The sequence below is a fragment of the Phalacrocorax carbo genome, chromosome 1 (genome assembly GCF_963921805.1).
Source record: "Phalacrocorax carbo chromosome 1, bPhaCar2.1, whole genome shotgun sequence".
Classification (NCBI taxonomy): domain Eukaryota; kingdom Metazoa; phylum Chordata; class Aves; order Suliformes; family Phalacrocoracidae; genus Phalacrocorax; species Phalacrocorax carbo.
The window spans coordinates 216,823,464-216,851,064 of NC_087513.1; the positions used below are offsets into that span (position 1 = coordinate 216,823,464).

General features: G+C 54.9%; 1 protein-coding gene across 1 annotated transcript in view; it reads left to right on the plus strand.

Annotated features, from left to right (window-relative positions):
* The first annotated feature begins 9,141 nt into the window (after positions 1 to 9,141).
* The window catches only part of CHRDL2 (chordin like 2), a 31,225-nt gene continuing 12,765 nt past the window's right edge, over positions 9,142 to 27,601 (plus strand). The window contains 8 exon segments of the mRNA XM_064450508.1: positions 9,142 to 9,187; positions 11,832 to 12,221; positions 12,224 to 12,331; positions 20,794 to 20,906; positions 21,361 to 21,454; positions 22,041 to 22,183; positions 25,682 to 25,775; positions 26,821 to 26,876. Of these exon segments, the coding sequence (XP_064306578.1) occupies positions 9,142 to 9,187; positions 11,832 to 12,221; positions 12,224 to 12,331; positions 20,794 to 20,906; positions 21,361 to 21,454; positions 22,041 to 22,183; positions 25,682 to 25,775; positions 26,821 to 26,876 (1,044 nt within the window).

Sequence of the window (27,601 nt, forward strand, 5' to 3'; positions counted from 1 at the left end):
GCTGCTCCTCCCAGCTTGGTATCGTAAGTGAAGACGATAGCAGACCATGTGGCTGCTGACAGGGGACTAGGCTGACCGTCTGGTTGTTAAAGGCACATACTATGTGGAATTTCAGATCTGTGTGATATCACGTCCTGGCATTGCCCAAGAGGGGGCAGGACTTGTGGAAAATGGGGCTGGTGGGATCAGTGGGCGACTGGCTGAGCCTGTCCCTGTCACCAGAAAGCTGTTTTTCCATTGTCAGACATAAATCTTCCGTAATTCTTGCCTTGGTGTCCCTGCTGGCCCCATTAATCCGCATCCCCTCCTCCTGCCTCAGGCTGGTAACGGAGGAGTCTAGACTAGGAGCTACCTCAGCGCAACTGCTCCTTGAATTGAAGTGCTGGGGTTGGGGGGTGAGTCCAGATCCTGGGGAAGGGGTTTGTGTTACACCCCAAAGCATCCCAGTGAATTGTAAGAAAGATCCTTGGAATGGTTTTGGCCTTGAACAACTAGCCCCATCCTAACCCAGCCCATCCCCCAGGCATGGTTCTGGGGTTACTGGGGCCACAAGTTGTTCGTCAAAAGCAGTTTAGATGTGGCCACCCTGTTTGGGAAGGAAGAAAGCACTTAACAGTGTGGCTTTAGCCTGGGTAAGGACTATTTTATTTGTTAGCAGCTACAGGCTCTGTCTGTGGAGGCACGAATTGCTGTGACACGTACCACAAATGGCATGGCACCCTGGGAAGGCGTGGGAGTGGGTGGGTAGGCGAGGGTGGCCACCCTGGTCACCTTGCTGCCATCGTCTCTGTGCTGTCAAAATCCCACCCGGTGCCTACCTCCCTCTCCAGACATCTAAACTGCTTCAAAATCTGGTCTCCTCGTGATGAATCTGAGAGGGGTATCTGCTTAGAAAGCCCACCAGCAGGCATCCGAGATGGCCCGGCGTGAGCGAGGCTGCGTGCAGGCTTGTGGGGCTGGGCTGTGGTTTGTCTGGGTGTCAGATGTGAGGTGTGGGAGACTTACAGCTCCCGTGGGGGTGGGAGGCCTGGCCATCTCACCCGGCTCTTCTGCTTTCCAGGTTATCATGTGTGCTGGGTCAGGAAGGCATCTTGTCTCTCTGATTATCTGCTTAAGTGGATCCTGGACCCCTGCTTCAATATTTGTGCATCGCTGGGTGTGCAGGACACTTCGTAACATTTCATCATCCCGGGAGATGAATTTGCAGGGAAGGAAGAGGGGGATAAACCATCCTGGGCACATTGCCCTGAAGCTTCTCCTGGGGTGAGTTTGCTCTCTGGGGGGCTGTGGGGGCTGAGGTTGGGGTGTTAGGACTCACACGGGGAGCAGGAGAGGCTGTCAGACTAGGGAAGGGGGGTGTGAGACAACGTGGACTTGTCAGTCGCCTGCCATGGGTTTGACTGTTCTCATGAGCCCTGGGAATGAGGGGAAGATGGGATAATAGAGATTTAGGGATTTTTTTCAGGAGGTTTGTTCCCTCTTGGTTTTAGGTCACTGCGGCCACCAGATCTCTCCAGTACCTCTCGATCCTTCTGATACCTCCAGCAGTTCCTCATCTCCCCCGTATAGTTGGAGTACATTTATCTGCAGCTGAGCAGAGCACTCAGGTTTGGACCAAGAGTGTTAAAAAAGAGTAGCAAAGACCAAGAGTAGCAAAGCCTCTGTGGACACCTACATCACTGAGACAATGCTAGTGGGAGAGACACCCGCTCACACAGGGACGTTCGAAGGCTTCAGGAAGCCGTCAGGGAGAGGCAGGGCAGAGGGTTTGGATGGGACACACATGAGGTATCAGTAAATGCCACCAAACCATCAGCTCATGCGTGTGTTTTCAGGGCATCTGCCTGGGGAGTTATTTTTTTCTTGCAAAGCTGTGTGCTGAGCAGGACAGAGCACAGGGGAGCCACGCCTTGGGTTTGCACACCCTGCTTTCCAATGCCTGATGCCCTTAACAACCAGCAGCAAAAGCGTTTAAGGGAATTTCACCCCAGTCCAGACAACCAGGGGTGCCGGACTGCTTTTTTACCCAAACCCCCTGCTGCTTCAGGGCTGTCAGAGCAGGAGAGGCCTTTGAGCTCAGAGGCCCTGGTGTGTTAATCTGTTCGTTAGGTGGGACGTTGGGAGGTGTTTTGTGTCCCAGCGTGGCACGTGGCGCGGGTGCCCAGTTGACCATCAGAACTAAACCCCTGCTGCGTGGCAGCCTTCGGTCAGAGGGCTGGGCACGGTGATTCAGCTTGCTCCTATGCTTCAGTCCAAGGTGAGATCAGCTCAGTGTATGTCATCGCTGACAGCCTCTTCTCAAAGCTCTCCAGCAGTGGGAACCCTGGAGCCTTCCCAAATGAGCAAACCCAATCTTTTAGTTTCTCACTCTTTTATCTGAATTTCTCTTGCTGAAATGTAAGCCTGGGATTTGTCCCGTCCTGCTGGGATGTCTCCCCCTACCTGCTATCCAGTCTGAACAAGCATTTGTTTCTGTTACGTATCTCCATGGTAAGTAGAGGAAGAAATCTCAAATGCCAGCGCGGCTCAGAAGACGTGTTTCTTCTCACAGGGCTGCCCCAGCCGCAATCCTGCTTTGACACCCCCGGCTGCTGCCCCTCCACCCTCTGTGCTTTCCAGCCCAGCTGCTCCATCAGCTTCCCCCGGGATGCTGCTGCCTACCAGGCTCATCTTCAGGCATGCAAGAACTTCTTTCTTAGCCCTCAGCTTGGCCAAGGGTGACTTTATGTTGTTCTATTTTGTTTTGGTTTTTTTCCTGGGGAAGACCAAAGGTGCATCGACTCTCTGTGTGGCTTTACTTTAAAGTCAAACAGAGCTCTGGCCTTTCTGTGTATTGCCTGAAACGCAGATGTTAGTAGTGCTGGGGCTGGATGTCACCGCGATGGCGATTGTACACAGGGTTCTGAAAGCATGACTTGGCTTTGCAGATTTCTCCATTCAGGGGCTTGAATCACCTTGAAGAACAGATTTTTTTTTTTTTTTTTTTTTGGCATTTTTAAGCCAGCCTTAGGCTCAGAATCCCCCTCCGAAGGAACTTGATGCTTCCTTTGGCGAAGGAGCCGGTGCAGGAGATTTCTGTCCGCCCAGCTGCAGCACATGCTCACCTCACCTCCTTTAAATGCATCCCTTTCCAGCGGGGCCAGTGATCATAGCAGCACCCCTGGATCATCTGTGTGCAGGGAAGATGAATCAGAGAAAATCAGAGGAGGCAGAGCCTCTGCACTGGTTGCTATGGAAATCTCTTGTGTCTCTCTTCTGCTTTTCATCTATTTACTGGGGCACTAAAATAACCTGTCTTTTCACCATATTTTAGTGTCAGGTCCCTCTCTGATGAAGGCTCTCAGCTACCCTAGGCACTGGGTGGGCGGCAGAGAAAATGTGGCTGCAGAGATGGAGGTGAAGCCCTACACCTTTGGGCCTCCTTGAAAGCCCCACGGTTGGAGAGAGGAATGGAAGAGCCGTGCCCAAGAAACAGCCTCTAAATGTGTGCCAGGATCTTGCTAGGGGTTATCATTTACTTGCTACTCCACCCCCACGTCTATCTTTAGTTGCCTCTAGATTAGCTGTCAAATGATTAAAAGGACATCAGTGCATCGATCCTCGCTGTTGTGGGGATCCACAAAATGCAGGTCGGCAAAAAAAGCTAATTTCCAGGAAAGAAAAGAATTGTAGTGACTTTATTAAGACAAATGATGACATGAAGGAGGCAGCGGTTTGGTGCTGGGTCTGGACTTAGTCCAGCAGCTCAGGTGCCTGTTCTGTAGATGTGGCTGCTTGGCAGAGTCCAATGGGGTGTGTTATTCCTATGGATGCCCTAGCTCCCCACAAAGCTGCCTGCTCCCCGGCATCAGCCTGAGCTGGGGGCTGGGGCCTGGGGAGCCCTTGGGAACGGACAGAGAACATGGGAAGAGGGGGCAGTTCCCCACCAAAGCCACTCGTGGGACAAGCCGCCGTGCAGAGGCTCTCTGCAGAGGTCCTAGCGACAGCAGATTTGGAAAGGGATCTCTGCCACGTATTCTGCCAATTACTCCTGCACATCCAGCCCATGGTTTCTGTGTCTCCGGCTTGTCTTCCAACCCAAACCCCTGCAAGGGAGAGCGGTTTTAAACTGAAGGAGGGTGGGTTTAGGTTAGTCATGAGGGAGAAATGTTTTACGCAGAGGGTGGTGAGACACAGGCCCAGGTTGCCCCGAGAGGTGGTCGATGCCCCATCCCTGGACACATCCCAGGTGAGGCTGGACGGGGCTCTGAGCGACCTGATGGAGTTGGGGATGTCCCTGCCCATGGCAGGGGGTTGGACTAGATGATCTTTAAAGGTCTCTTCCGACCCAAACCCTTCTGTGATCCTACGATGCAGGATGTGCGGAGCTCAGCACTGGCCTGCAGAGGGTATCCTAAGCCCGTGCAAGGCTCCAGCCTCACATCCCGCCACCCCAAGCCAAAATTTCTGCCTTGCCCAGCCTGTTGCGGAACATTTCTGTGCTTCTCACCTCTCCCACGGAGCTGGCAGGGTTTCGCCACCGCTGTTTCTCTTTGTGGCCCTCCCAGCAATGGCTCCGGCCCTGGCCAGACGCTTGCCATGGGGTGCACGTGTGGATGTTTCACAGTGGAGACAAGAGATACGGACAGGCCCAGGGCACTGTGCTCCCCCATTTTTTCCTCTCTGTCCTTCCCCCTTGCTTTGCCCAGCCCCTCTTCACCCCTCTCTTATCCTGTTGCTGATCTCCATCCCTGGAGGGGTACCTCTGCTCTTACTATCTTCTCTATATCTGATTATAGACTATTTACTGTGCATTGGTCTTGTTCTTGGCACCACACTCAGATGCTAAAAGAATTACCGGATTTCACATTCCAGGTTGGACTATGTGGTTCCATTGGTAAATTATCTTTTTAAGCCTCATCAGCGACTGCCTTAAACCCCAAAAGGTGCAGCTTTAGAGCTCTTAAAAGTCCTCCAGCACTCAGATTCATGCAAAAATGACCACTGCCTGCAGTAGTTGTGGCTGTTTGCATGGGGAACAGACGTTCTCAGATGCTGGCAACCCAGAGCTGGCACATGCTCCTGCAGGGTCTGACTGTGTCCTGGTGCAACTCCGCAAAGCCCTTGGGAACACGCTTTGCATTCAAGATGTTGTAAGAAATTACGTTGCCTCCAGCATGAGTCCTGCGGGTTGTTAGATCGCTGTAGGGTGACAGATGTAAAGGCTGCTCCTCCTTTTCCCAGGAGCATGAGTCAGGAGAGGTAGGGTGATGCCCTCAGGGGAGGTAGAGTGATGTCCTCTGTAGATGGTCCTTGTAGTTATAGAATTGCAGGTGGAGGCAGCTTCCCTGAGTTGCTGCATCACGAGGAGGTGCTGATTGCTTGCAAGCAAGGTGTCTCCTTGCAGCTCCAGGAGACACTCAGTGCTGACTTCTAGCTTGGAGGCACATCTCCTGCCATCACTAAACCAAAGCCAGGCCCTGGGATGAGGTGGCACAGGAAACCAGCTGCAGAGGTGGCTGCAACGAGCCCACTGAGGGGTTCAAGGGCTACACCGTCAGTCATGGGAAGGAGGTAGCTCCTCTCCTGTGGTTTCACTCTATCAATTACAGCATTACTCCACCGCTGATTTGAGAAGGGACAGCATAAAAACAGGCCAAGGCTCAGCCCGAAGGATCCTTGCCAGCTCTCCTCTTTCCACCCCGACCGGAGCTGCAAAGCCAGCGGTGAGAGGAGCTCCTGGGGGCATCATGCAGGGAGGCAAGACTGACGCTGCAGCTTGGAGAGAGATGTTTTGCTGTCTACCTCTGCATGGTGCCCTGAGGGAGCAGCGGGGAACTGAGCCACCCAAGCCATCAGCCCTGATCACACAAATGTGTCCCGTCTACCTCCTGGTGGCTTCTGTGCCTGCAGGGAGGAGGGCTGTTGAGCAGGATGGGCCAGGAGTAGGAATCTTACACTCCTGCCCAACCCATGCGTGGGCTCAAGGCTTTGAGAGGTAGAGACTGACTTCTCTGTGGTGGCCACTCTTGGATATGGAGGAGAATTCATAGCTGCTGCCTGCAGGAAAGGCCAAAAAGAGAGACAAATAGGAAAAGGGCCGATAGGAAGCATTTCCAGGGAAGGCAGCTTGTGGCTGATGCTCTCCACCTCATCCTTCTGCAGAGGGAGCACAACGGCAGTGACATGTAGAAGTGACAAAAGTGAGGAGAGCCCTCCTTGAGGAGGGGAGTGCAAGGGAGGGATAAAGCCCATCGAAACAAGGTGGTGTGGGAAGGCAGGTGGAGGGGATCAGTCGGAGCTATGCCTCAGCCATGTTTGAACTCTGCAGCAAGGCTCAGGCTGGGCTGCCAGTGTTGGTGGCATGTCTTCTGCTCCTGGAGGCCTTTGAAGATAGAACTCTTGCCCTCCTGGGAGGCTGGGCTGGAGCTGGGGACTGCGGAGGTACAGTGAGCTTGTGTCTCCCTGAAGAAGTGGCATGAACCAGCTTTCAAATCACCAGGCAAGGAGAGGAAACCCATGAGGCTCCAGATATAGGAGGGGAATTTTGTCCAGATATGGGAGGGGAAAGTTGTGGTATGAAGAAAATTTGGATTTTGCTCAATTTAGCTGTACCCCGTGGAGTATGGCAGAGAGGCATCATCCCATTTCATGTCCATCTCGCTGGGATGGGAGGACTCCACCTCCATCTCCCCTGATGCTAGCTTGGGCCTCTGGCATGCAGATGTGGGATTCATCGACTCCTCCTCGAATGTATGTGAAAAATAAAGGACGTGGTCGCTAGTTGTCAACAGGGATGGAGGAAGGCTATGGGCTTACAACAGGAATCTCGCCCCGCTTTGCACAGCCCCAAATTTGGGTGCCAGCACATCTGCCCTCCCACCGGCCACAGTTGATAGAATCACAGAATGCCCTGAGCTGGGAGGGACCCACAAGGACCATCGAGCCCAGCTCCTGTCCCTGCACAGGACACCCCAAATTCACACCGTGTCTCTGAGGGCCTTGGCCAAGGGCTTCTGGAATATCGCCAGGCTGGTGCCGTGATGCCTCCCTGGGGAGCCTGTGCCAGGGCTCCACCACCCTCTGGGGGAAGGACCTTCTCCTAATGCCCAGCCTCACCCTCCCCTGGCACATCTCCCTGCCGTTCCCTCGGGCCCTGGCGTTGGGCACCAGAGAGCAGAGACCAGCCCTGCCCCTCCTCCTGCCCTCGGGAGGGAGCTGCAGAGCGCCATGAGGCTGCCCTCGGCCTCCTCTGCTCCAGCTGAACAACCCCAGGGACTCCAGCCGCTCCTCGTACCGTTTCCCCTCTAAACCCTTCCCCAGCCCCGTGGCCTCCTCGGGACACTCTCCAGTAGCTTTATACCCTCCATGTCCTGCGGCGCCCAACCCTGCCCACAGCGCTCGGGGTGAGGCCGCCCCAGCACGGGGCAGAGCGGGACAATCCCCCCCTCGCCCGGCTGCGATGCAGGGCTCGGTGCCCCCCAGGGCACGGCTGGCCCTCTGGGCTGCCAGGGCACGCTGGGGGCTCGTGTTCAACTTGCCACCCCAGGTCCCTCTGGGGAGCTGATCTCCAGCCTCCCACGAGGCTGTGACAGTTTTGCTCAGAGCCTCGCGCCACAGCCTGCGTTTAAAATCAAAAGCCGAATCCACTCACGGGAGGTGATTTTCCCTGCTTGATGAAAGGGTGTTGGTGCCAGCTTGGATTTTGTTCCTGGCTGAGGGTCGGTGGACTGGGCTGGCTGCAGGGCTTGAACAGGGACTGTGGTTTTTACTGCGGGATGACTGGTAATCAGGATTTACTCCTGCATTCCCCAGGATGGGCAGCCTTCATGCCTGAGCAGAAGAAACCATATGAAGCTACGTGTTTTTGCAGCCCGATGTCAAGTGAGGCAGCAGCTCCTCTGTCCTGGGGACAGGACTCACTCCTGCAGCCGGATTTCTTTAATCCGGCTTGCAACGGTTCACAGTCCTGCAGATTTCCAGCTCCGTCGCCTGCAGCTGGCAGCCTTCGCATGTGCGTTTCTCCTGGCCCACGAACTCGTGCCGGCTCGAACGTCAGGGATGCTGGGCTGCAAACTTCCAGGGAAAGGTATGGTGTGCAGCCAGCTCCTCCAGCCTGCAGTCTGGCCAGCTCACGCTCCTGCCACGAGGCTTGCGTGGCGGGGGATGTTATTGGAACCCACGCTGTTTATTCAGTAGTTTGTAGGAGAATCTCAGTTTTCATTCGAAAAAAAAATAAAAAATAAAAAAAGGAATCGTCTCGTCTTCTCGATTGCCCAGAAAACATGAAGCGAGTTTGACCTAAAGGCTCATGAACCAGAAGGCAAATATAAAGGACCCAAGTTTTATTATTGGCAAGCCAATCCCATGGTTTTTGGAGCCTGCTTCACGATCGCAGATGGATTGATGTTGGCAGTATTGAACTGTCAGCCGGATTCCTTCGCAGATGAAGATAAAGAGCCTCGTTTTTGCCAAAGGGTGAATGTATTCTTTACGAGACGCAACAGAGATGTAACACAGCACCTTGCTCCTGACAAGGCTGGCCTTTATTTCCTGGGTCTGCGCTTAGGACATGGCTGAACTTTCCCATAAGTTTTAGCCCTGATGCAGGGCCAGGATCTACAGTCCTGAATTCAGCTGTTGCTGTTGCAGTGGAGACGCAAAATAACTTCATTGACTTGGGCTTCGCGTCCCCATTTTTCTAAGCACTTTCATAACTTGCCCACAGTCCTACGCTACAAATGGGCTTTTCAAGTCTGCCCTGTGCGAGGGAAGAGCTGGGAGAGGAGGTACCGGCTGTTCCTGGTGAGAGCTGGAAGGAGTCTGCTGTTTACTCAAAACCCTTTAATATCTTTATCGAGGCATAGGAAGAAATAGAGGAGCATTGGTAGCAAAATTTGCAGAGAGCTGGAAATGAGTGGAGCGGTGAAACAAGGGAGGCTGGCTTAGATTGTACATTGGGGACTATGAGTTGAACCTGGCCGGTGTGAACCTGCACCGCATGGAGGCACAGAGCTGCCAGAGCACGGGTAATGGACGGGGGACAGTAAGACAGGGACAAAATGTGGGTCCTCCAACCACAGCATGGGACATCCCTGGGCAGCAGAGACCATCCCGGCCTTTGGGTTGCTCTGGCACGTCAGAAGCTGTAATCCACACGGCATGTTGCTGCCTTCTCCAAAAACCAGCGTTGTAGTTCGTCTTGAAGGTGCGTGGTCACGTCAGGACAGCTCCGGTTAGCCCTGAAATGCAACAGCAACGGCACTGCTTGTGCTTTCTGTAGACGATGGGTGCCAGATGATGTGCAGAGCAGCCCTGGGTTCTGGGCTCCTATGTTCCCTTGTAGTGACTTGGTCCTTCAGCAGAATCACGCTCGCAATTCACAGGGGAGGGCACCGAGTGGTAAAATTATTTTTAGAGCTTGTAAACAAGCAGACTTGTGACGATCCCTGCAGACGACCCGGCTCTGTCTCCTGCTCTGCACACAGGGCCGTGCTCCTTGAGGATCATGGATATTCCCGTGTGGAACAGTCAAGGCAGGGTGGGGACTCGTCTGTGTTTGCTAGCCATGGTTCGGTGATTGATACCTTCCTCCCGAAAGATACGTCCAGCCCATGCGGGTGAAGAAATGCATGAGGGTGGTGAGACACTGGCCCAGGTTGCCCAGAGAGGTGGTGGATGCCCCATCCCTGGACACATCCCAGGTGAGGCTGGACGGGGCTCTGAGCGACCTGATGGAGTTGGGGATGTCCCTGACCTTGGCAAGGGGTTGGACTGGATGAGCTTGAAAGGTGTCTTCCAACACAAACCCTTCTGTGATTCTGTGATTGATTCTTGTGCTCAGCAGCCTAAAGAGAAAATAACAAAGCTGATGACTTAAAGTGTTAATAAAACAGGTTTCTTATTACAAAGGAGTTTTCCCTCGTACCGAGCTCCGGGAACAGGTACCTACAGACATAGTTTGGTACAAGGGGATGCGTTTGGCTCCTGGAGAAGGGCTAGGACAGACAGAAACAAGAGATGGATGGAAAAAAAAAGAGGTTTTGCTGCAGAAATTCTTTTTGACTGCTTTCCTCTCCGAGCCAAATGGGGAATGTGGTTGGTGTGACCAGGATTAAGGGTTTGGGGACACCCTGGCGTTGTCGGCAGGCTGGTGGCTTGGTGCCACTCTCAAGCGGGTTGGCTTCGGGCACAAAGATCTCACACCCTGGAAAGCCCAATCCTCAGCTTGAATTAATGGAGGAGAATAACTCACTTGGCTGATGGAGGACATCTCCAGTCACCTGGTGCCAAAGGGATCACAGGTGATGAGTTTCTCCCCGGCCAGTGGTGCGAGGAAGCTGAAGATGGGGGGAGGAGAGAGACCCCATGGTGTAGAGATGGAGCCATTTCCAGAGAAGCCCAGGGCTCCTGCAAGGTCCGAGACCTCCAAGCCTGCCCGAGGTGGGAAATGTGGGCAAGAAGGTGTTCAGCACTGTGTTAAAGCCTGTATTTCTTGTGCTAATAACGTGTCTTGCTCTAAGCACACCTGGAATTACGAGGTGTGAAGGTGGAGGGTAAAAAACCATGCAAAATCTGGCCTTGGGGGGGGTCTAAGGAAGCCACAGGAACTCGTCTCTATGATGGGCTGGTGGCCCTGGGTTATTTTGGCCATGGGAAGCAACGCTACTGAGTGGACATGGCTGCTTAGGGAGGATCCAATGCTGCCCATCTTCTCCATGAAGGTCCTGGAGCGCAGAAAGCTGAGCCCCACAGACAGGCAGAGCAGCTCCGGACCACTTCATGCAGGATTTGGGGAGCAGCGGGAGCGGAGCAACGTGCCCGAAGACGAGGTGGCTTCTCCAGGGGTGACTGCATGACCGGTAGCTTTCCAAATGACGGTGTTTCATGTCCAGCAGCTCCATGTGCTGCGGAGACGAAGGGCAGCTGAGTTGCGAGTGCTGCTCTCCGCTCTGCTGGGGTGGCAGGAGGAGGATTTGGGATTGTGGCTGGGCGTCTGGGGGGTGTCCTGCAGGCAGGGGCGATACTGGTCGTTTAAGGTTGCTTTATGCAGCTGGGGGAATGTAAAGCAGCTGGTGGGGAGAGCAAGCTTGACCTCTTTGTCTCGCTGAAACCTCTGCCTCTGCGTGCTGTGTGAACAGGGGGGATAGCTGCACCCCACTACCCCGGGAAGGAAGGAGCCTGTCCATGGCACTGGGAAGGGAACTGGGGTTTACTGGGAAGGCAGTCAGGGCACTGGGGGTCCTCGGTGGTGGAACAGAGCCCTGGGAGGGTAGGCTGCAGCCCAGATTTCTGCTTTGCTCAACTCAAAGCGTGGGATGCTCGGGGCTGTCCCAGGGCAGGCTGCGCCCCAGCGTGGGGTAGGTGCATCTGCGTGGGCTCAGCCCCAGCGTGGGGCTTTAAACATCTCCCGGGGGGAGCTTAAACATCTCAGAGCCAGGCAGGGTTTAACAGGGAGCAGAGGTGCAGTCGGGCCTTGGGAGGGACGGGGGTGACACAGCCCTGTAGTGTCATCTCCTGGCTCGTAGCACCCCAGGACAGGGTCCAGCTCATTCCAGCCCCCCCACCCCCGGGCTGTGCCCCCCAACGGCCCCGCGGAGCCCCGGCCAGGCTGCAGGGAGGCAGGGGTTAAACCTGCGGCTCCCGCACCCCCTCCCCGCCCGCCCTCCCTCCCTCCGCCCTCCCGCCGCCGAGGAATTTCCTAAAACACCCCCCCAAAAAAGGTGGGAAAATAATAATAATTAAAAAAAACCCAAACCAACAAAAACCACAACCCACCCTGCGGATCTCGACACCCCCCCTCCATCTCCGCCTTTAATACCAACAAACAAACTCCTCGGCTCTCCCTAAAGGAGGCGCCTTTGATCGGAGCCAGACGAGCCCCGCCGGGCACCGGCACCGGCACCGCCGGACACCGGCACCAGCACCCCCAGGCACCGACACCCCCGGACACCGGCACCCCCGGCATCCCGGGCACCGGCACCCCCGGACACCGGCACCCCCGGCATCCCGGGCACTGGCAGCCCCGGGCACCGGCACCCCCGGCACCCCCGAACAGCGGCACCCCGGACACCGGCACCACCGGCATCCCGGGCACCGGCACCCCCGAGCACTGACAGTGACCCCGAAGCATCCGGGACCGGGACCGAGATACCCCCGAGCACCGGGACCAGCACCGGGACATCGGGCAGCGGCACCCCCCGGGCACCGGGACCGCGGCACCCCCCGGCACCGGGACCGAACCCCCCAGGCGCCGATCGCCGGGCTGCGATGCTTCCCGGGGCGGGTCCCCTCGCCTTCCTCCTCCGGTGCCTGCTGCTCCTCTTCGCCTCCGAGAGCCGAGCCGGGGCTCGTAAGTCCCCCCCACCCCGCTCCCCTCCTGCGCTGGGTCCCTCCGTGCCTCAGTTTCCCCATCGCCGGGGTCCCCAAGGATTTGCGGGGGTGGAGGGGGGGCTTTGCGGGCATGGCTGGGGACGGAGGGAGGCTCCTCCGTGGCTGTGATGTCCCAGGCCGTGCAGCAAGCTGGGTCCCCCGTCCTGCACTGCTGGGGACACGGCTGCGTCCCCCGCCACCTGCTGCTGTCCCCGGCTGCTTTGTGGGGACGTACAGCACCGAGCACGCTGCGATGAGGGGGGCTGTGGGGTTTGGTGGGTTGGCAGGGACGTGTTGAAGGGCTGGGACCCTCCTCCTGTGGGCCTGAAATTGTGTGGGGTGAGTGGTTGAATTACAGCCCGTCCCCTGCACAGATCCCACCCCACCTGGGTGCATGTCCCCTCTGAGGGTGGTCAGGAATGCGGGCATTTGGGGAAATGACCCCCCTCAAACCAAAGCTGGGGGCTTTTCTCCACATCCATCCCTTGCCCATCTCCATGTCCATCCTTCCTCTGTCTCCACGTCCGTCCCTTGTCCTTCTCCATGTCTGTCCCTCCTCCGTCTCCATGTCCATCCCTTCTCCATCTCCATGTCCATAGCTCCTCTGTCTCCACATCTGTCCCTTGTCCTTCTCCACGTCCGTCCCTTCTGCATCTCCACGTCCATCCCTTGTCCTTCTCCATGTCCATCCCTCCTCCATCTCCACGTCCATCCCTTGTCCTTCTCCATGTCCGTCCCTTCTGCATCTCCACATCCATCCCTTGTCCTTCTCCGCGTCCATCCCTCCTCCATCTCCACATCCATCCCTTGTCCTTCTCCATGTCCATCCCTCCTCCATCTCCACGTCCATCCCTTGTCCTTCTCCATGTCCGTCCCTTCTGCATCTCCACATCCATCCCTTGTCCTTCTCCACATCCACCCCTTGTTCTCTTATTACCCCCGCTCCCAGCTGGCTGACTGGGGTGGGTAGGTTTTGGGATGGGGAAGGGAAGAAGTTCAGCACTTCCTTGTGCAAAAAGGTTTGAAGGACTTGGCCAGGGCTGTTTAGCAGCTTGGAGGGTGCTGGAGGTGTTTATCAGGGCCAGGAGGTGGGTTTGGCTTGGGCAAAGCGCTGGGACCCTACCAGCAGGCGCTGGGCACCCCTACAACGTTGCAAAGCCACCAGAGTGCCGAGCAAACCAGAGCAGGACCCGTTGTGTCCCTACATTTATTCTCCCCTTTAATCTCCCGAAATCCCAGCAGAGTCTGTCGGTGGCTGCATTAGGGTGATTTACGACTTGCACACTGCCAGCAGTGCATTAGGCACTCGGCAAATAATCATCCTCCTGGAGCTCTGACCTGAAATGTGAGCGCTGGATTGCTCGTCCCGGCGGTGGGGTGTGCTGGGGGGGAAAGGTGGGCGGATGGATGGGGCTGTGCGGAGCCTCGGAGAGCAAAATCCAGGTGAGTTTCGCTCCTTTCCCTTTCCCTGGGCTTGTCGAAAGCCGCTGAGCTCAGACCGCAGCATCCGTTCCTTGCGCGAGGGATGCGGGTCTGACTCCCTGCCTCTGCCAGGGCTGCGTTAGCTGTGGTAGCCACGTTAGGAGGAGGATGGAGACATCTCCAGAAGGCCAAAGGGATGCTAGGTGAGGTAGCTGAGGCTGATGGTAGCAGAGCACCTAAATTGGGCACAAATCAGGATGAATGGCGACAGGAGGGGTTTGTCTGCTTTGGGGGAAGCGCTGGGGTCTGTTTGCAGGACTTATCATGGTGATAAAGGGCTGGCGGCTGCGGGGCAGGGGCAGGACCGGAGCAGGGAGGTCCAGTATTGCCCCCAGCCCCGCATCATTTTGGCTCTGCCACCGGGTGCATCCCACAGTGCGGGGGGCTTGGCTGGGGCTCCAGCCCCACCAAGGGGCTTGGTGATAAGGTCCTCATCAAATCGTGGACTTTTTTCCACCGTCCACCTCTGCAGCTCACCGCCTCACGTTTTTTTCTTGGGACCGAGTCCTCAGGGAGAATGAAGACAGGAATAAATTAGTTACGAGCAGGCTCATCAGCCAAGAGACCTACAGTGTCGTGGCTAAAAATAGGTGAGAAGCAGAAATGCTCGGGCTTGAAGGCAAGTCAGAAAAGAAGAATTTGCCCACAGAAACAGGCTATTTTAGGGGATTTAAACTCTCAGCTGAAAAAATATCAGAGGCACAGGTTACTGGGCCGAATGTGCTGCAGCCTGGCCACTATGAGTAATTCAGCGGCAATAGTTGAATGCAATGAGGTTTTGGCTGGAGGCATTTAAACACCAGCATCTCTGGAGAGCGCGGGGCAGTGGTTTTCTCCAGGAGCTTGGAAGTTGCCATTTCATTTCTTTTTAATGTGGTTCCTGGAGAAAAGGGGGTTCGTGGGATCTGTCTGTCCTGTGAGTTCAGATCCAGTGTGAGGAGAGACTGAGCGGTCCAAGATGGGAAGGACAAGGATGAAAAGCAAATCCTGCTGGTGGCCACAGTAAGGGAGAGGCGGGGGCTGCACACCCTGCTTTAGGCAACTCTTCAGCATCCCCTTGGGAAGGAGAGGAGGGAAACAGGTCCCCGTCTGTCGCTTGCAGAGCCTGCAGGGATGCTCTGGGTCCAGGACTTCGCTTGGCTTCTCCGCCCTGGGGAGCTTGGCAGCGCTTCGTGAGGCTGCATTTGCAGAGCTGCAGGGTTTTCCAGGTGCCCAAAGTCCCGAGGAGAAATTCCCAGCCCAGGACTGAGCGAGGCGAGTGCGTGGGAAGCAATCTGGATGGGAGCGGAGTCGTTTAAGATGCCACATGTCAAGTGCCCGGTGTGTTTTAACCAGTCCCTTCACAGCTAAGTTGCATTTTAAGCCCTTCATAAATACCAGGCTGTCATAGGAGCGCCTGGACTTTCTGTACCAGACAGTGCTTTTTACACTTTATTTATGGCTGCTCTTAAAACTTGCAAACTGGTTTGCATAAACACCCCCCCGCATGCCCGGCGCGGTGCTGGCTGGCAGGTGCGTGACCTCTGAAAAAGCTGTTGGGGCCGGGAGCCTGGCTCAGACGTGCCCTGCTCGGGGGAGAGCTGAGGGGGGATCGCCTGGGGGTGCAGAGATGGGAGAAACCCCTGTGCCATGAGATGAAACAAGGGAGAAGCGGAGTGAGACCTGTGGGATGATTCGGTGGCATCCTTGTTGGAGCCAGTTTGGTACCTGGAGTGAAAGTCCCTGCTAGGGAAACTGAGGCACGGGGCTTTCCACGCTTTGGGGTCTCGTAAGCAGATTAGTCTCTCTCTAGCCATGAGTCAGGGCTTCACCTGGAGCAGGGACTCACCTCTAGGGACTCCGCAGCGTCCTGCAGCATAGTGGAGCTCCGATGTGAGTCTGGATTGATGCCCGGTGATCCCACGCGTGTGGAGACCAGGGCTGGGTGACGGGTGTGTGAATGGGAGCCGTTCCCTGGGCTGATGGGGCAGTGATGTAAAAGCAGGTTTAAATGACTCATGACCCATCAGGTGTGGAAAACCCCGACGTGGGAGTGGGGGAGGGAGGGGCAGGGTCTTGCACAGGTGCATGTGTATGTGGCTTGACTTTGTTGAGCATCAGTCCCTATATCCAGAGGGAGGTGAAGTGAGCTCGGCTGAGCCTGAGCCAAAGGAGGGTTTAGCAGCAGAACGTGGTGTTTGAGGAGCCATCACACTTGCAGGTTTAATAGCTCACCTTGGTTCCTGCCACCATGCTCAGGATTGGTGCAGGAGAACATCTGACCTATTTTGGCCCCTGGTTCAGCCATGGTCAAAGCGTCCAGGCAGTGAGATGAGTCACACCATGTTGGGAAGCCTGTGGGGACGTCCTTGCCCTCACAGCCCACTGCAAATGTGGAGGGGAGCAAAGAACTGGCTCGAATGAGCTGTGTCAGCAGGTGGGAGAGCTTCAAGGGACAGGTCTCATGGACATCCCTGAGGTCAGAGGATGTCCAAGAGTGGTCTGACCAATATCAACCAGTTTGATGGTTCAGCAGGGAGGCTGCGGGGTCTCACCCATCTCCCCTCGGTTCATGGTCTCTCACTGGATCTAGAGCAGGTCATATAGACATAGGATGGCATCTTGTTGGTGGCTGGTGTATGAAGCTGTTGAGGTACGTCCTAAAGAGGCGTCGAGGCCATTCTGGTGTGAGAGAGACATCAGCAGTCACTGAATGCGGTGCAGGACGGGTTTCTCCACACCATTCAGTTTGTCACCCTGGGCTGATGTCTCTAGGCCATCTCATGAAGATGCTGCTCTGGGGGATTCGTAGAGTGTCTCAAAGATTCTGCGATAGCCTCTTCTGGGTTTTTAAATATCCCAGTAACTGGGAAGCTTCCTGCAATACCTGTCCTAAACCTTCCAGGCTTTGCCCCAAGCGGAATGCTGCTTCTTGTCCCTGCCATGGCCAGAGATCACCCTTTTCTTTGCAACAGTGTTCTCTTGCCTCATCCTCCCCCTCATACTTTCCATCTCATATTACATACCCTCCTTGCCATCCAGGATGCAATTAATAATGATTAATGACAATTAATGATAACCAAAGTAAACCAGGGCCTGGGCACAGTCTTGAGCATTGTCTGGGGGTGTCCAGACTCTTGCTGCGGGTGCACTCCCCAGCATGGCGTTGGCCAGTTCCAGCTTGGGCTTTGCCAAATGCCTGGGGACAGCTGGGCCAGGGCAGACCCAGGAGGCGGGTATGGACACGAGCTGGGCCAGGCCATTGACCTGGGATATTCAGTGATTCGGGTGTAACCAGGTGGTCCTCACCCAAGAAAACACTGGAGCCAGGGGAGAAAACGGCTGTTGGATGGAGAGGCAGGGAGAAACTTTCCTCCTCCATGCTGTGCCCAGTAGAGTCCTTCAGGGTGGGCAAGGCAGAGCATCTCCCATGTGGAGGAGTCACTCTCTGCAGCATCTGCTACCTTCCCTCTGGGCATGGGGCCACATGACTTGCTGCTGGGTGGCAGAGGAATCAATTCCACAACTTTCAGCTGTTTTTTCTCCTGGTCCATACAACCCATAATGGTACTCTGAAGAGCAGAGTCTTGTATCAGGGGAGTCTTGTATTTGGGAAGAAACTGGTTAGATGGGACCCGTTCTTGGGGTTGTTTGTCCTTCCCACCTCTGCTCCTGCTTCCAGGTGCCATACAGCCAGCTCCAAGCATGGAGCCTCTGGTCTGCAATCAGCAAGCTCTGGTTGTGTCTCCAAGGTGGTGTGGACCAGACTGGCCCGCTGTCTTCTCCTGCCCAAGGATCGCGTGGTCCTCGGGAAGGAAAACAAGGTGATGGCTTCCTCTGGATTTTTGGTATTGCAGCCTTGAAAATGCTCCGCAGCTCAGGAGCTGTCTCTGGAAAATGAAAACTAAAACAACGTGACTTTTGTGAGCCTGCTGTTGCCGAAGACGCAATAAATAAGGAGACTGAACGTCACGGGAGCAATTTACTGCCACAAATGGCTGTTCACTCTGAATGAATTGGGAAGATATCCAACGTTTGACCTCTGAAAATGAAATTATTAGCCTGGCTTGGGAAAAAATGATCCAGAGCCTCCAGCTTTTCAGCCTCCTCCTTCCATCCATCCCCAGCTTGCTTTTAACCAAACACGCTGGTGCCTCTTGCCAAATACGCGGCATAGTGCTACTGAGATGCGGACAAGTGTCTGCTGCTGCCCAGTGCTGCCAGTCGGCTTTAATTTTACCAGCGGGCCCTGTGCAGACATGAATCAGGCTGCTTTCGAGGGCTGGACCCAAACCAGGGCTCCACTTGTGAAAGGCAAGTGATTAAATGTTTGAACGAAGCAGCCAACTGGCATGGGAGCCTGCAAGCTGAGCGGGGCTGTGTCACATGAAGGCAACTTGATTTCTTCACCCTCAGCGTAATTCATGAAGATGCTGCAAGCAGGGAAAAATGAAGTCATTTTCTCACCCATTTGCAAAACGCTGATTTTTTGTTCTTTTGTTTTTGTTTTTCTGCCTTTCTCCTGGGTTTCTTCGGTTTCCAGCCTCGCACTCCCCATTCTTGCGTGGTTTGCTGTAAGCTCGTGTCATGCATGGCCAGGAATATGGGTTTTCTGCCTTGTTAGAGGTTTGGAGCAAGCCATGGGGATGATGTAAAGACCTGGGTAGGGAAGAGCCTCCTGCTTGTCCCTCTGATGACATCCGACCCAGTTATTGCAATTCTCCACCTCTGCAGATGCAACGCTGGCCCCACACAGCTGTTCTTGGACTTAGGCAGTCTGGACAGCTGGTGGCCACCTCCTTTGCAGGTACAACTTGGAGAATCACATGCTTGAAGCCATTAACTCAATGAGGAGCTCAGGGCTGCTGGCAGACCTGTAGGGCTTGAGTTGGAAGGGACCCGTAAGGATCATCACAGACCCATAGGGCTGCTTTTCCTGATGGCTACAGGGTCCGGCCGTGGTAGGGCATCGCTTAGGTTCATCCTGAGGATGGTCAGGAGTTGGACAAAGGATGGCAGCCTGCCATGGTGTATTCATATGAGTTTTGTCTGGTTGGTGGGAGAAACATTCACATTAAGCAGGTGGCACCTCCAGCTTTGGCAAGGTGGGACAACGCCGGCCAGGCTCTCCAAACCAATGCTTTACCCCAGGTGACAGAGCAGAGCATGGGATGGCTTTTAGCATCATTAGGGTGGTGAATGTCCCTGAGTTCATCTTGGGGACGCTCAGCTGTTGATCAAGGAGTCCTTCCAGCAGCGTAGCGGAGTCAGCACCCACCAGCTTGCCTGCCTTCATGCGGCGGGTGACGGGAGCTGGGCACCATGCCTTGGAAAACAGCTCTCTCCTCTCTCCCCGCATCCCCAGGGCACTGCAAGGTTTTAAAAGACCTGTAAATGCTTCAGGGAGCCTTTGAGCAACGTAATCACCCGAACTACCTCAAATCCCCTCGATGACATAATCTTTTAAGTCACCTTCAGTTTTTAGTGGGGCTGTAAGCGCTTAAACCACTAATAACACACATGGGCAGGCATGTGCTTATTCACGAAAAAACTTAAGCCCCAGCACGACCCTCCGGCTGGCCGGTGCTTGGGGTCGTGCCACAGGAGAGCGGGAGCAGCCGACAGGCTCTGGTGGGAGCTACGGGGTCCAGGTTCCTGCAGGACTGACCAGGGTTAGAGCTTGGTCCTGCAGGACCACGCGATGCTTTTTGACGTGAACATTAAGGATAACTGAATTGGTCTTTCTGGCCAAAGCCCTGTGGTTGTTGGTGGTGATTATGGCCACAGTTTGTCCCACAGGTCCTGCTGCAGGCTGGCCTCATCCTTCCAAAGGTTTAGTGTGTAACCAAGGGCTTGGAGGTGGAGGGGGTTGATATGACCTGCTAAAATCTGGGGAGAGGTTGAATCACCAAAGGGGATCTCCTTCACCAGGCATGCTGGGCCCCATCTCATCTCCCTGTGCCGTGGCAAGGTTAAACCCGTCCCAATATAGGCAGGGCTGGATCGTTTCTGAGACAGACACCTCCAGTTCAGGAGCACGGCTGGAAACTGGCTCTTCTGGGATGATAGGATCAGAGGAATAGAAAAATATATGGATTTGAGTTTTTCAGGGCAAAAAGGGGATGAGGTGGACTTGGTGTCTCCATGGGCAGCCCCATAAATGAAGAGCATGGTTTAGGGCACTCCAGGCAGACTAGTGCCTTGCTGAGCCCAGTAAAGCCGGGGGCCTGAGCCTGGTGGGATGAGGCAAACCAGCATGGTCCTGCCCCGTAGGGCTGATGCTTGTCTGTCCACGTGCTGATAGCACTTGTCCAGGGGTCCTTGAGAGACTGAGCTGAAGCTCTTAGGGGGAACAAAATATTTTCCTTCAGAATGTATTTCTACCCTAAAATGTCTTTTTTTTTTCTTTTTCTTCTTTTTTTTTTGGGTGACAGTGAAAATATCTCCTAAATTCAGGCTCTCCTATCGCCCCCACCGCTCCCAGCCCTTGTGGTCTCCCTGGGGGAAATTCAGTCCCGTAGCATCACCTGAAATCACAGAAACACAGACTGGCGGGGGTTGGAAGGGACCTCTGGAGATCATCTTGTCCAACCCCCTGCTTGAGCAGGCACACCCAGAGCAGGGAAATCACCTGTCCATCTTCCAAAAAGCACTTGTACTGACCTATTTAAGAGTGACAGCTCTAATTTTTGCCTCAAAAGCACCCATTCTCTTCCTTGCTTGCAAAGGGAGTCCAGCTTGCTCAGAGGACTTGCTATTTGGTCAGACGGGTCCCAGCCCAAAAAAACAAATCACAGCAAAAAAAGGCTTTTGGGGAATGTATTCAGCCTGGGGTCTGGTGGATGGGATGTGGCCATCAGCTACTCATGGAGGACAGCATGAAGGCACAGAGCGGTTCTTGCTCTTCTCATCATGGACAGAGGAGAGGTCTCCCAGGGACCATCCCTTTCTCTCATGTAGCTTCTCCTGGTTGACTTTCAGGGCCGGATATGTTCTGCGACTTCAACGGCAAGAAGTACAGCCTGGGCGAGAGCTGGCACCCCTACCTGGAGCCGCAGGGGCTGATGTACTGCATCCGCTGCAGCTGCTCCGAGGCATGTCCCCGCGAGGTGTCACAGGAGGTGGTGGGGATGCTGCTGCACTGGGGCATCGCTTCGGCAGCTTTTAAGCAGATCGGTCTAATTGGATCAGAGATGCCCTTTCCAGTCCCGTAGGGACGTTGAATTAATTTCTTTCCTTTCGAAATAGCCCCATATTCCCCTGGGGGTGTTGGGTTGATCTTGTGAGGGAGCTGTCTCAGTAGAGTTGGTGGGCTGTGGGTGGTGGTGGCTCAGGGCTGCTGTGGGACCATGGGTGGCCTTTGATGATGACAGGTGAGACCATGAGCTGGCTGAAAGCAGGGTCTGAGCCAGGGATGGAGACCTGCTTGAATGGGTGAGCTAAACCAGCACAATCTACCATGATAATGGGGCCATCATCCAACGTCTTCCTCCTCTTGCAGGGGTGAACATGTAGCTGAATGAACTGTCTTTCTCTCTCTTTCCCTAGAACGCCAACATCAGGTGCTACCGGATCCAGTGCCCGGCTCTGCAGTGCGCCAGCCCCATCACTGACCCCCAGCAGTGCTGCCCACGGTGTCTCGGTAGGTGGACATCCCATGGGGGGGTGGGTGGTGACAAGGTGGCCATGGTGCTGCAGGGCATGCCTCAGCTGCAGTTGCTTGAATGCTCACAGCTGGGGCAGTGCAGCGATGCGGGCTCTGGCAATGCTCATGGGGTCACCGCAGCAATGGCAGCGTGGGCTGCTCACGTTGCTTTTTCCCCGCCAAAAAAAGCTATTTTGCTGGAAAAGGGCTGTCTACCAGACTACTTTCTTCAACTCCTGTCCTGCTCCCCCATCCCAAGAAGCCTTGTATGGACAAAATGTCAGGTCACAGTTCAGTGACAAACCAGAAGCTGGCATTTTATTCAGATCATTTGCCAGCAAAATGTGTTTGACACAGGAAAAAAAGACTTTTTTTGGCAGCGCCACTCTCCAAAAGCTTTTGGGCACATAAATCTCCCCGGGTCATGCAATGCCCCAGCCACTTCTTTGTGATAACAGCCATGTGTAGAGGTCTCCTTGTCCTTTTGGGTTGGGCTGGTGGGGAATCTGCTGAGGATCTGTGCTCCATCGGGGCCAGGCAAGGGCTGGGTCTCATCCTGTTGTTTTCTCTTCTTCTTTTCCAGAGCCACATTCCCCTTCTGGCCTCCGGGCGCCCATCAAGTCCTGCCAGTACAACGGGACAACCTACCAGCAAGGCGAGATGTTCACCACCACTGAGCTCTTTCCCAGCCGCCAGCCGAACCAGTGTGTGCAGTGCAGCTGCTCCGTAAGCGACCTGCAAACTCGCGGGAGGCGGGGAGGGCTTGGGGTCTGCTTCTGCACCCCAACAGTGTCCCACCAGGTCAAAAATCTCATGAGGACCATTGGATGGTACCAGCCCGTGGTGGGATGGTTTATCATCAGGATCAGGTTGTCAGCACAGGAGATTGATCTTCCTCTGAGCTTCCTCTGAAATGGTGCCTGGTCCTCCCTGCCCGGTGACTAAGGACCACCGCAGAGCTGGGTGCTTCCCCCTCTGCCTGGGTGGGTTATCTGCCCTTGACCCAGAGCAGGGTGTGCTGCAAATGTCTGCTGGGCCCCGGGGTTGGAGCACAAAGCCCTCGCCTGCATCTCCTCCCTGGTGGGAACAGCACAAACTGCTCCAAGGATGGAGAGATCTCAGTGGAGGTCCCACAGGCCGGTTCTGGGTGGACCCCACTGGGGCTCCTCAGGGTGGGCAGGGGGACAGCCCTGTCCCAACTGAGCTCACCAACAAGTTCATTTGCCTGCTGCGAGGACCAGCCCTGCCCCTGCAGCACCCAGCTATCCCACCTGCCCCTCTGAGGCATCGTACAGCAGATGGCCAGCAGAGAGGACAACCAGGAGCCTTTCCCTGTACGTGCTTGCTGCAGAGCAGGTGGCGTTTGTAGCTGGAGCACCTGGGGGAGCTCAGCGTGCCTGCAAGGCAACACGGATGCCGTTGAGCCCACTGTTGAGCTGGTGGGACTGAGCTGAGCTCCAGAAATGATTTGGTGGCTCCCAACCACTGCTGGGTACCTGGGTCTCACGGTGCCTCCAGCAGCCAGCTCCTGCCCTGCATGGCTGGAGATTACCCCCAACTGGGAGGTGACAGCAGAGAGATGGGGGCATTTGCAGCAGAGCTTGGCCATCAGGGATGGTGGCTGGTGATCTTCATCTCCCCTGCTTGGATTTAAGTGAAAGATGAACCTAGGGCTGAGACGTGCTTGAGCACCCGGGCGGCTGGGCTGCACCAGGAGCCAATTTCACCTGGAAACTCCTGCAGAGCGTTCACCAGCCCTCCAGGCCACCGTGTGCAGAGCCCTGGAGATATGCATGTGTTTTCCAGGCTGTCTATGAAAAGCCATTTTCAGGAAGTGTCTTCCTTTCACCCTGAGCTGCAGTGACCTTTGCAGGACCATTGCATGCCCATCTTTCTTGCTTGTCCCGGTCGGTTTATCTGCTCTGCCCTACCCAAGGGCTGCAACAGCACCCGGGATGCTATGTGCTCCTCAGTGTGCATCCCTGTGGTGGATTGTCCATCCAGCACCCGTCTGCCAGCACCAGAGGGACCTTCCTCCTCTGCAAGCCTCCAGCAAAGCCTTGAGACAGGGCTTGGCTCCGCTCTGCCCAGCCCTCTCCCACAGGCTGGGGTCCTGCAAAAACCCGTCGAAAACCGAGTCCTGACGCTTCGTTCGGGAGGCGCGAGGCAGTCTGGCCAGCGGCGATGGGGAAGGTGTGTGTGGAGCGTGGAGCCAGGCATGCCAGGAGCTGAGTGTTGGGAGATAAAAGGAGCAGCTCCTCCTCCTCAAAAAGGGAGCGAGGAAGGGGGATAGAAAGTGCCAACGCTGGACTTGGATGCTGTGGGGAATTGCAGCAGCTACAACCTCTGCCATAAAAAAGAAGAGGGGTTGCAGACTTGGCTTTTATGGCTCATCATCCAGAGCCCTTGGATGGGACCAGGCTCCACTGGTCTGGGCTTTGCTTGCAGCAAATAATTTGACTAAGCTTGGCAGGAGAGAAAAAGTGGTGAGCGAGCCCGGACCTCCTCCCTCTCTCATGCCAAGAGCACGCACACGGTGGTTACCATCAGCTGATGCTTGATAGTAAAGCATCTGTGATACCAGGATAGCTGCTCTGAGCCTTTGGTGCTTGTGGATGCCCCAGAGCCATGTGGCTTGGAGCTAGGTAGCAAGAGGAATAGCTTAGACATAGAAATCATAAGTTTTGAGGCTTCCTCTCTGACGGACCCCAACTGGACGCCGGCCCACCAAGCTGGGGACAAATGCCTGAAGGAGCCCTCAAACTCGACTGTATGTGCCCACCTGGCCCTGTTCTCCCACCCCACCTGCCACCGTCCCCAGGAGCCTGCGGACCCTCGTGTCCCTCTCAGAGGCACTGGCTCTCACTCAGGCTCTGTTTATTCAGCAGGATAATGCCTTGGATACGAAGGGGAAAATAAAAGGATGGCTGTGGAGCCTTGCAGCGGCAGGGTCTTGGCGGGCTGTGTCTGATGTTGTCAGCTGCTAGAACAGCTGCGTGAACAGCTGGTCTAAACCTCTTTGAAAACCTCCCTGAGACCAGAGCCTCTGGGATAAATCCTGGTTTTTATGACATTTGCTCTTTTCTGCCTGAGGCAGGTCTTTGCCTTGAGCTGCTGGTTAGAAGGAGAAAGAAGGAAGAGGCTCCATGGCCAGACCCTGCTCCCTGCAGATGTGGACCCTGTGGAGGTCCCTGAAGCAGAGAGCAGGGTTTGGTTTGCAGCAACCTCCACCAGATCCTCTCATTTACCAAATTTTCTCTCTCCTCTTCACATCCCCTGCACAGCGTCTTGGCTTTCTGATGGTAGAAGAGGCTGCTGTGGTTTGGTTTTCTAAGGAAATCCTTGGTTAGCCTCTTGGTTTTGGTTGACAGAGAGCTTAGGGAGACCCAGAGAAAATTGCTGCACGGAGAAGAGGACCTTGCTGTTGAGGTCTGGCTGCTGCTGGGCTGCTGAAAATCCTTCCCTACCCTTCTGCAAAGCAGCAAAAACATAGTCGTTCAGCAAACATGTGCCAATCCGTTGTCTGAAGTGGGACTGGGATGCACTAAGGTCAAGACTGGCCTTGGCCCATGGTTTTCAGCTTGAATCACTAAAGCAATGATGTTTTCCAAACTAACTGCCAAGCCAGGGGAAGAACGTCTACACCTGAACATCCATCCACAGCTCTCAACCCAGTGTCTTTGTGCGCTTGACTCTGGTGATATCGAACAACCCAACGCAGCGGGAGGGCAGAGCTGTGGCGTGGGCCTAGGTCTGGGTTCAGCATCACCTTTCCACGTGTCTCCTCCAGGTTCTTGTTCTGGGAGAGGTCAGAGGAAAGGTTTCTGTGCCACTTCGAACTGGCAGGTGTTATGCAGGGTTTACAGGTGTGTGGTGGCTGTTTCAGATCCAGTAGCACTAACGATGCCTGAGAGCAAGTCACTGCCTCCCTCTTTTTGGGGAAGACATGAGCACATGGACGGGCACTCGGTGGACCAGCCATGCTAGGAGAGGACACCATCCACCACGCTATACCCTGCAGGACGGAGAGTGCGGCAGGGGCAGCTTTTCAGCTTTCATCAGTTGCTAGATGACTGGTGATATGTGAGGATGGACTATCGGGGTGCTGATGATTTATGCTAGATCTGCAATTTGAGATGCTGGCACCCCGACACAAGAGGACATACAGTCCTGCCTGGATGTTGGTAATGCTGACAATGCTCTTTTTATCTCCTGCCCTCCTAGGAAGGCCAGATCTACTGCGGCTTGGTGACCTGCCCAGAGCTGTTGTGCTCCTCTCCCCTAACCATGCCGGATTCCTGCTGCCAGGTCTGCAAAGGTAATGAGGGCCCCAGGAGCTGCTCCTGAGCAAGGGCTGGGACACCCCCACTGGTTGCCACCAGCTGTCAGGAGCCATTTCAAGCCACTTCAGCAGGATTTTGGAAGCCTGTGCTACAAATCAGGCCGCTTGCTATTTCTTGGTTGCACCAGGAAACAAAAGATGAGGGCTCAGTTTTTTTCCTGCACACCTAGTTGTGTCCTGCCTCCCCGCTGGCTAGGGCTGAGCTCTTTGCCCTGCCACTGGTGCATCATGCAAGAGTCGTGACCTGCATGGAGGGCAAAGTCCTCCAGACCACTCACCCACCAGGATGAAGTTGGTTGTATGGACCACGTAAAGAGGATGCGTGCTGCTCTTGCGCCAGGGAAGGTTCCAGGACAGTCAGGGAAACCCCCACCTCCCACCCCAGTACAGCATGGCTGAGGTTCACTTCCACAGCTGGGGGAGAATCGTTTGAATTTGCTGCCGGTTCCCAAGTCAGACTCAGGGGTGACCAGGCAGATTCACACCTTGCTGACAATGAAGTCACAGCGTAAAATGACTCTTTAATATGGGAACTATTTACAAAGCTGGAAGGCCATGGTGGTCTCCTGGCCATGGCCACATAATGACCTCTTCCAGGTGCCTCCTCCAGACTCCCCTTCTGCAGTTTGTGTTCCTCTCTCCTAGTTTTCTTTGGTGCAGCTGGGGCATGTCATTGACTTGGTGAGAAACGTCTTTGGATTTCTTTTTAATGCCAGATCATTGCCATCACCTCATACTCTACCTCTGGGGTGTTTTCATGCCACTTCACTTCAGAAGCTACAAGACCATGTCTTTTTTGGAGCTGAGCTCTTGTTAACAGTCAGTGGAGATAAAAGGGTTTTGGGGTATGACTTCCATTTGCTTTGGGTGATGTGAATTGCGTATTCAGAGGTCCTCTCTCTCCAGACCTCACAGGTGGGCCAGCACCCTGAAGACAGCTGCTTTTAGTCAGCTGGACCCCAGAAAGCAAATCCTCATTCAGCCCTGCGGCATTTCACAGGATAATGTTTTCTCGTTGCAGATGGCTCATATGAGAAGTCCGCAGAAGAGGAACCCCTGCAGTTAAACAGAGGTGTTGTACGTGACGTTTGCATTTTAAAATTCAGATCATTGCTTCTACCACAGCCCCATTAAATGGCTCAAAGAAAGCCATTTGCTCTTGGCCATAGTCTTCTGCAAAGAAATGACCCACAGCAGCTCTAGGAGGGCCGTCAGTTCCTTGGACAGCAGAACCAGAGACACCTGGTTTGCAGATGATTTGTGTCTTGGCGTTGACTCTAGGTGAGGGCTATCAGCATAGGCTGAGACCTCAGAACACCAGGGGAAGGTGCTTGTCCTCTTCCTCTGAAATGTCTCTGATGTCTTTGGAAGAGCAAAAGACCTGTGGAAACTAGAAATCTTGGGCAATTCTCCTCCTTGTTGGCCAACCTGGCTGAGGTTGGCCAGTGGGCTAAGACAGCTGAGGAACATGGCTAGAGCAGACTCAGAGGTGACTGACAGCCAGATGTGATCCTTACCCATAGAGTCAGATGCCCCAAATCTCTCTTTGAGGGCTTTTGCTTCAGGAACTTCTGTCTCCTCTCCACCCTGGGCTCAAAGGTGTCCTGCCTCCCAGCAGTAGCTCCCTCAGAGCAGCCAGCGCTGGAGCTGGCCACCGGTGTCCTTTCCCCAGGCTGTTTTTATCGGCAGCACCAGCAAGGAAAAAGTGACTCTTTGGCTGTCGAGGGTTGATTCGTGGTGACATTTCAGAGCTGGGCAGCCCATGCCAGGTCTGTGGGATTAGGTCACTTAACAGCTCCTGG